This window comes from Miscanthus floridulus, chromosome 4 (assembly GCF_019320115.1).
Source record: "Miscanthus floridulus cultivar M001 chromosome 4, ASM1932011v1, whole genome shotgun sequence".
NCBI classification, from domain to species: domain Eukaryota; kingdom Viridiplantae; phylum Streptophyta; class Magnoliopsida; order Poales; family Poaceae; genus Miscanthus; species Miscanthus floridulus.
The window spans coordinates 112,514,350-112,522,141 of NC_089583.1; the positions used below are offsets into that span (position 1 = coordinate 112,514,350).

The 7,792-nt window shown below is 46.3% G+C and overlaps 1 protein-coding gene and 1 pseudogene across 1 annotated transcript; both read left to right on the forward strand.

Annotated features, from left to right (window-relative positions):
* Nucleotides 1-957: 957 nt before the first annotated feature.
* Nucleotides 958-7,412, forward strand: LOC136550355 (pentatricopeptide repeat-containing protein At1g26460, mitochondrial-like; annotated as a pseudogene).
* Nucleotides 4,933-7,412, forward strand: LOC136550356 (uncharacterized). The gene is made up of 2 exons (XM_066541905.1): nucleotides 4,933-5,404; nucleotides 6,570-7,412. The coding sequence occupies exon 2, from the start codon at nucleotides 6,593-6,595 to the stop codon at nucleotides 7,100-7,102; it is 510 nt and encodes a 169-aa protein (XP_066398002.1). The 5' UTR covers nucleotides 4,933-5,404; nucleotides 6,570-6,592; the 3' UTR covers nucleotides 7,103-7,412.
* Nucleotides 7,413-7,792: the final 380 nt, after the last annotated feature.

A 7,792-nucleotide genomic window follows, 5' to 3' on the forward strand; every position in this document is an offset into this window, starting at 1 on the left:
TCGATACCCTGACACTTTAGTATAAACAAAATTTCCTTCACTGGCTTTTGCACGCCATGGCCACGATGAGCGAAGTGGATGGGTCGCGACAGTGGACGCCCCGTGCGGCGCGGCATGGGGCGTGATGTGGCGTGAGATTGGGGCGGGTGTGGCGTGGGATGGGACGCGGTGGTGAGGCAGAGTAGGCGGGCGGACGACGCAGTTGACACGGCCCTGCGGGCGTACGGCGCGGTGAAAGGAGTAGTGGTCGCGAGCGGGGAAAATGTTCGGGAGTAGAAGATCGGCGCGTTGTCTGTTGGGCCCAATCGATTCGCAGGCCCTGGAACCGAGGCGCCGGGACGCATGTCCTCATCATAGAATTATGGTTTCTACATACGTTGTATTTGATATGCATAAAAGAAATATATATAGAAAAAATAAAATATCTTATAATTTAGAACGGATTTAGTAGGAATTTTGCAACATTTCACGGCATAACAACCACAAGCTGATCCCACTATAATAAAGAATGAATCTGTTCTTGGATGAACAACCCATCCACAAGAGCCCACTAAGACTATCTCCAAGAGTACAGATCTAAATATGAGACCCATTCGATGGTTTAGGTCACGTTGTGGCAAAGAGTCACATACCTAAAAGTTCTCTTTTTCAACAACGAACGCAAAAGACATGGTAATAACAGTTTCTCGACCGTTTTTATCCCTATCTAGGCAACACCGGAATATTTTGTGTTTTCTATAAAAAAAACGAGCTGAGTTTTTTTTTCGAAGTATTTTTGCGTTTCAAAGAGGCCTAGATTTTCACGTTGAGCATGGTCAGTATCCAAATTACGGAAGCACCCTCCAACGCGGCACTCTGCTCTTCCATTCCTGACCCCATCACGCCCGCCCATGTCAAGATCTCAGCCGCCGTCTTCTCCCTCGCTCGCCCCCCCCCCCCCCCCCCCCCCCCCCCACTCCACTAAAACCCTAATCCCTCGCCGCCATGGTTGCTGCGGCGGCGGAGGCGGCGGCCACCTCGCTTCTACTACGCCACCACCGCAACCCCCACCTCCTCCTCCGCGCCGCGATCTTCTCCTCCCGCGCGCTGCCCCAGCAGCCGGAGCTGTCCCCTGACCCGACCGCCGGCGCCCCCGACCCCGCCCCACTCCCCCCAAACCCCAGCACGGGGAGCCCCTTCTACAGCCAGAACTGGCGCAACCCCGCCGCCGCCAATCCTTCCTCCTCGCTTCTGCCCACCGTCGTCGCCGGCAGCCACTTCGGGGCGCAGCACCGCATGGCTGCCTTCTACGATACGCCCGACGCCGCGGGGCTCAAGGAGACGTTTGCCAAGTATATGGCGGAGCAGCGGTGGGAGGACATGAAGCATCTGTTCGACCACTGGGTGCGCTCCCTCGACGCCACCACGGGGAAGCCCAACCATCCCGACGTCGACCTCTTCAATCACTACCTCCGCGCCAACCTCATGTCGGGGGCCCTGCCGCACGAGATGCTCGATCTCGCTGACCACATGCGCGAGTTCGAGCTCGAGCCCAACACTGCATCGTACAACCTCGTGCTCAAGAGCATGGTCGCTGGGCAGGAGTCCGAGGGCGCCGAGAAGCTCATTGAACGGTTAGTGCGCTATTCTTGTATTGGCAGCATTGTCGTTGCCAAATGCACTGGATGAGGTATTCTGATTTCTGTTCCGGCACCTAGTTTATTTACTATACTTTTAGGTGCGGACCTATAAAACTATATAATGGTATAACCATACAAGTATCTGCTGGGAACCTATGGATTACACTGTTGATTTATCTTTTGTGATACCAGGATGTGGTTGATTCCGATGACGGTTGCCAAGTCTGATATGATTACTTGCATAGTTTCCTGTTTTACTTTGGATATTGGTATGTTAATAGGCTAATAGATTGATAGCTTGACCTAAGGTACACGGCATGGTCCGCATATAATTTGGATTGACACACGTAATGATTGGAAATGGAAATATCATGATCTCTCATGCTTGATGTCGGCTGGTTTTGCATTTTGTTTTATGGATGTGTGGAGATTGTTGATTCATGAGGTTCTATGAAAATTGGTTTGCTCAGACTACCTCTATATTATGGATTTGTGATGTGTGGTCGATAGGAACTCTGTATCCTTTACATTACATAGTGTATACTTACTTATTAAAGCGCCTTTTAGGTTGGGTTTTTAATTCCAGAAACTGGTCTTACCTACACTGCTGTAGTTTACTTCTTAAAGAAATATGTGCAGCATTGATATAACAAAGGTAGTATTGGAATTTTTATGCACATTAAATTTCTTGTATTCCTAACAACCTATACTATAATTTGTACCAAAATTTGTTGTTGTTTCAAGGTCACTTTGTGACTCTACTACATTACATTTGACTCTGAAATGATTCTCTATTTGTTGAAATCAGGATGCTGCAAACAGGAACATTTCCAGATGATGAATCCTACAATTTGGTTGTAGGCCTGCTTATTAGGCAGAACCTTGTTGACTCATCTCTGAAGTATTTGGATCTGATTCTTAAATCAGGCTACACGCTATCACTAACTGTTTTCACTGATTATATCCGAGCATGTATGAGATCCGGGAGGTTGGACACGTTGACATCAATTATAGAGAAATGCAAGGTACATATTCTTGGAATGCTTAATCTAGTGGACCTGAGTTATTTGATATTGTTAATTGCAGCTGGTCTCGGTTCTCTGTGTTATTTTTTTGGTTATGCACCTTTGAACCTTTGGCATTCTCATTTTTGGAATATAACCTTTTGCATATTTATGTCAACTTCAAAAATATCTGTCTGCCTTGTTTATGATGCTGTCTTTTTTTTGTACCAGACAACGGATAAGAACAAAGTTTTGTGTCCACAATGGGCCTGGTGCATTGACACAGCAGAAGCTGCATTTGAAGCTAATAATAGCAAATTAGCTCTTTTTGCTTTGGAATTTCTTGCAAGATGGATTGCTCGTGGTGAGAATGTTAATCCTCCTGTTCAGCTGTCAGTTACTGAAGGTCTTGTAATATCAGCTCTGAGTGCTGCTGGCAGAACTTTTAGTACTGACCTCTTGAATGCTGCCTGGTCGCTATTACGGAAGTCCCTGCGCCAGAAAAAGGCACCCACCCCAGAGACATATCTTGCCAAGATCTATGCTCATTCATCAATTGGCCAGCTTCAAAGGGCTTTTGGTACATTGCGTGAATTTGAAAATGCCTATGGGAACTCTGAGGACATTGATTTAGAGCTCTTCTCACCATTTACTTCCTTGCATCCTCTTGTTGTTGCTTGCTGCAAAGATGGCTTTAGCACACTGGATTCGGTACATTCACGCCACTTGTTATACATGATTCATTAAGATGGCCATTTGTACTTTTATTTTGCAAAGTACTCCCTCTGTTCCAAATTTTAAGTTGTTTTGGCGTTTCTAGATACATAGCTTTTGCTACGCACCTAGATATACATTATGTCTAGATACGTAATAAAAGCTATGTATATAGAAAAGCCAGAACGACTTACAATTGGAATGGAGGGAGTAGGACGGAATACCCTAATCGCATAAATTCCTCTCCGCAGGTTTATGTTAAGTTGGAGAATCTGAGTCGTGCAGATCCACCATACAAATCTGTTGCTGCTCTCAACATATGTGTCCATTTGACATGCGAAATTTGTGGCCATTGAACTGACATACATACATGCCTTTGGTACTTGGAAGTGACAGGAGAAGCCTTTTAACTTGTTCTGCAACAATTCCTTCAAATCCATTTGCCCTTTTGTATTGCAGACAGGAGAAGCATGTAATGTGTTCCAGCATGTATTAACTCTTGGTGTTAAGCCAAATGCAACAACATACTCCCTGCTTGTCGATGCCCATCTTGCAAACAAAGATCCAAAAGCTGCTCTTGCCATAATTGATGAGATGGTTTGTCCAAACTACAATTTAAAATGCATTTTCACATGGAAATTTTTTCTCTAATTATGTTCGGTTCAGGTTGATGCTGGCTTCACTCCTTCCAAGGATACCCTAAGGAAGGTTCGAAGACGGTGCTCTCGTGAATCAGACTTTGACAGTGACGAGAAAGTCCAATCCCTGTCTAAGCAGTTCAACTACCGAATGGGTGGTGAGAATCGTAGAGAGATGCTTTATAGCATAGAATACAATCCTGTGTACTGAAGCAGTAAGTACTGGCCCATCTACTGGATTTCACCCCATGTAGTGGTTCTGTTTTCACCCTGACAATTAGTGTTGCATCTTGCTAGTTTTGCTTTCCTGGCTGTTTCACCTGACTTTATATGACGCTGGTGTTCTTTTCATTTTGATAGGCAGTTCGTGCTGAGTTTGCTGGCCGTTGGGAGAGCACGGACATTGTAGCTTGTAAATTACTTGGATGTACCAGGATTCTTAAGCAATTTTCAGTTTCTCAATCATCATTTTTGCTCGCAGGGTTGATGCTAGGACTTGCTAATAAGGCTGTCATACTAGTTGTTTGTTTGAAAATCCGAAAATGTCATTTTTTTTTCCATAAATTGTAGCATCTGCATGGCCCCACTTCTTACGTGACTTCTAGTTGTTTTTTTGGCTTTGTTTACATTTGTAGCTAACGAAGAAGTCCTGGGATGATTGGGTCCCAGCTTATGCTATTCTTGTTCTGGAAATTTAATTATGTGAATGACTACGGCGTGTCCACTAATTTTTCGGAAAGGGAAAATTGTGTTCTTGCCCTTGTCCAGTACTCCAATTGTGATTTTGTCCCTATTTTTTTAACTTTGTGTTTTTGTCCTTGTTATTTTGAACTGAACTGTCTGCTCTTGCTTTGGATGTCCGTCAGATGCGCATTGAATAGATGAATTAAAAAAAAACCAAACCTGAAAAGAAAAGTCCAAATGCCCACACTGCCCGTTATCTGTTTCTAGACTCCACCAAGACACCGACCGCATCAGAGAGGGAGGGAGCGGGCGGCGCTGTTCCAGGTGGCGGAGCGTGCGGCGGCTCGAAGCAGCGTCGGCATCAGGGCGGGCGGAGCAGGTGTGGCATCGGGGCGACTGTGGGCGCGGAGCGGCCTAGGACGCGGGGGCGGGCGGCGGCGGTGCTTGGCGACGTGGACGCGGAGCGGGCCGGGGCGGGCGGCTCTGGTGCCTGGACGTGGCTCCCGGCGGCGCCTGGCCACGACTCTCCGCGGCGCCCGTCTGCGGCTCCCGGCGCGTCTCTTCTCGGCGTGGCTCGGGGCACCCGGCTTTCTTCTTGAAGGTGCTGCAGGAAATCAGGCCGCCGCCCCGCCGGAGGGTGGCGCGTTGGCTGAGCTGCCGGCAGGCGCCTTGGCGACGGATCTTACCTTGGATGGCTTCTTGGCGGGCGCGGACTTCACCGATGTGTTTGTCACGTTTTGTCCAGGTACCTCTGGTATTAGGACTTCTGTTTTCTGTTGTAAAAGTATGATACTGCTGTTTGTGTCCCCATGGAAGATGCGTTGCTGCCAGTTACATTCGTTGTGATACCTGTTGCATCTTGGTATATATATCCTACCTGCTGCATCTTGGTATATATATCCCAGATTGTTAGCAAGACAAATAGCAGCAATTTGTGCCTTTTGTACCATACAAATAGCAACAATTTGTTATTTTTAATAAAATTCCAGTAGGGGGTAAAACCCCTCCTGTTTCATCAAAAAAAAAAAAAAAATTGTGCCTTTTGTTCCATGATGAGGTGCTGGTGTATTGTCTTATTCTGTCAACGTGCTCAATACATGAGGTTTATCAGTTTTGTTCTGGATATCACAATTAGGCGAGCCAACTGCAAGCAAGCAAGATATTTTATATATCGATGAAATCACATGCCTGCTGGCACAAAGGTCAGATCTTGCATTGTTCTTTGTTTACCCACACATTTTCTGGTTGGCCTGCATATAGATGTTGAGCTAGTGTGCTGCAATTGGACTTGCGCTCTGATTATGTTGCAACTCCTTGTTTGAATATGTAGTTTACTAGTTTCCGGGTATATAGTCAGGTGCCTGTCTTTTTAAACATGTGGCTGTGCACAGTTACATGCCCGACAGAGTGGAATCTGCTCATCGTTACATGTGTTGGCTCTTGACATGCTGCCATGTGTTCCATTTGGGCAGGAAATATCTCTAATTTGATGCTCACTTCGTTTGTTCCTTTTCTGGTACATTGTTTTGTTTTTGTGGGGTCTTCTGAATTGTGAATCATGCTTTGAAGCAGCATCCTGTGTTGTGCAAGTGTGCTGCTGTCGTTTGTGCCCTGCGTTCCTTGATTACACTGTCTTTTCACTTGTGTTTCATAAGCTGGATGGTTGTTTGCACGTGCTTTTAGTAGAGCACAAGGGGCAGCACAGGACCATTGGATGTCCTTTCACTTTCTGTGTTTCATTAGTCCTTTGTCTTGTTCAATTTTTGATGCTTTATCTCTGATATGATTTTTCATGTTCTCCGTCCTTGCACAATGTTTCTCCAGTCTGCATATAGATTACATATATGCTGATATGCCACTTGTTTCAAACCAATTATCAATAACTGGCAGCTCATCCTGATTTCCTGCAGCACCTTCAAGAAGAAAGCCCCCAATGGGCACCACGGACGTCAGGATCGATGTGAAGCTCAACAAGCACGTCTGGAGCAGTGGTATCCGGAGTGTGCTGAGGCGCGTCCGCGTCAGGATCGCACGCAAGAGGAATGATGAGGAAGACGGGGAAGAGCTCTACTCTTTGGTCACCGTTGCTGAGATCCCCCCGGAAGGGCCTCTCTGGTCAGGATCGCAGAAGCAGAGGAAGGTGGAGGCGTCACGTTCGGACGGCGCCGCCGACTCGGCGGTCGTGCTGGTGTTGCCTACGACCCGGAGCCGCCGCCCTCCTGCGCCCGCGCATGCGCTGACGGCGAGGAGCCACCACGGGGCTGACCTGCCGGCTCGTGCATGCGGCCGCGGCCAAGCTGCTGGACCCGGGCGCATGCGCAGGCGCCAGACTGGCACTCGCGTACGCTTGCTCTTCCCGCAGCACCGCAAGGATGGCCACGCCGGCGCCTTGCTTCACGGCTCGTCGGGAATGGCCTCCCGACGACTTCCTGTCTTGCTCTGACAGCTTGCCATTGGAGCGTTCCGCACGGCTATAGGTACAGCTTCCTGGTCTTTCTGCGGAGACAGATTGTGACACGTTTATCAGTGCATGTATTTACTTATACAGTTTGTTAACCGATGTTCTACATGCATTCTTATATATTGAAGATTTTTGGTCCCACATAAAAGATTATATCAAAATATTTCTTATGGCGTTACATCTGTCATCATTATTGTTACTAGTGAATGTAAATGAACAAGATGTGGAAGAACAGTTGCTTTCATTGATCTTAGAAATATATTTATATAAGTAGAGGGGTGTCTCAAAGGGATATGACTGTTCTTAAAAGATATGTTCTTTGGAACTAAAATTAACTGTCTAATTCTATCCACTAATCCTGTGCTTGATGGATGAGATCACTCGTGAAGAGACACATGTTCGTCTGTAGACGTCCGTTCCTTGAGATCAATGCAGCTGTAAGCTGAAATTTCTCGAAAAACCCTATGGGAAAAATTTGAGAAATATATGATATGTCATAAAAACTTCTTTAAACCTTATTGAAAAATAAGGAGAAAATAGCATATTTATTTATGATTTAAATAAACCACTATGTCATTGGTATCCTATTAAAAACCCCAATGGAGAAAAATATTGGATATACGACATAAAGATAACTTCCCCCAAAAATCTTTCGGGAAAAATATGAGGAGT

Coding starts and splice junctions, on each gene's coding strand:
- LOC136550356 (XM_066541905.1), top strand. CDS start 6,593: ATGGGCACCACGGACGTCAGGATCGATGTGAAGCTCAACAAGCACGTC.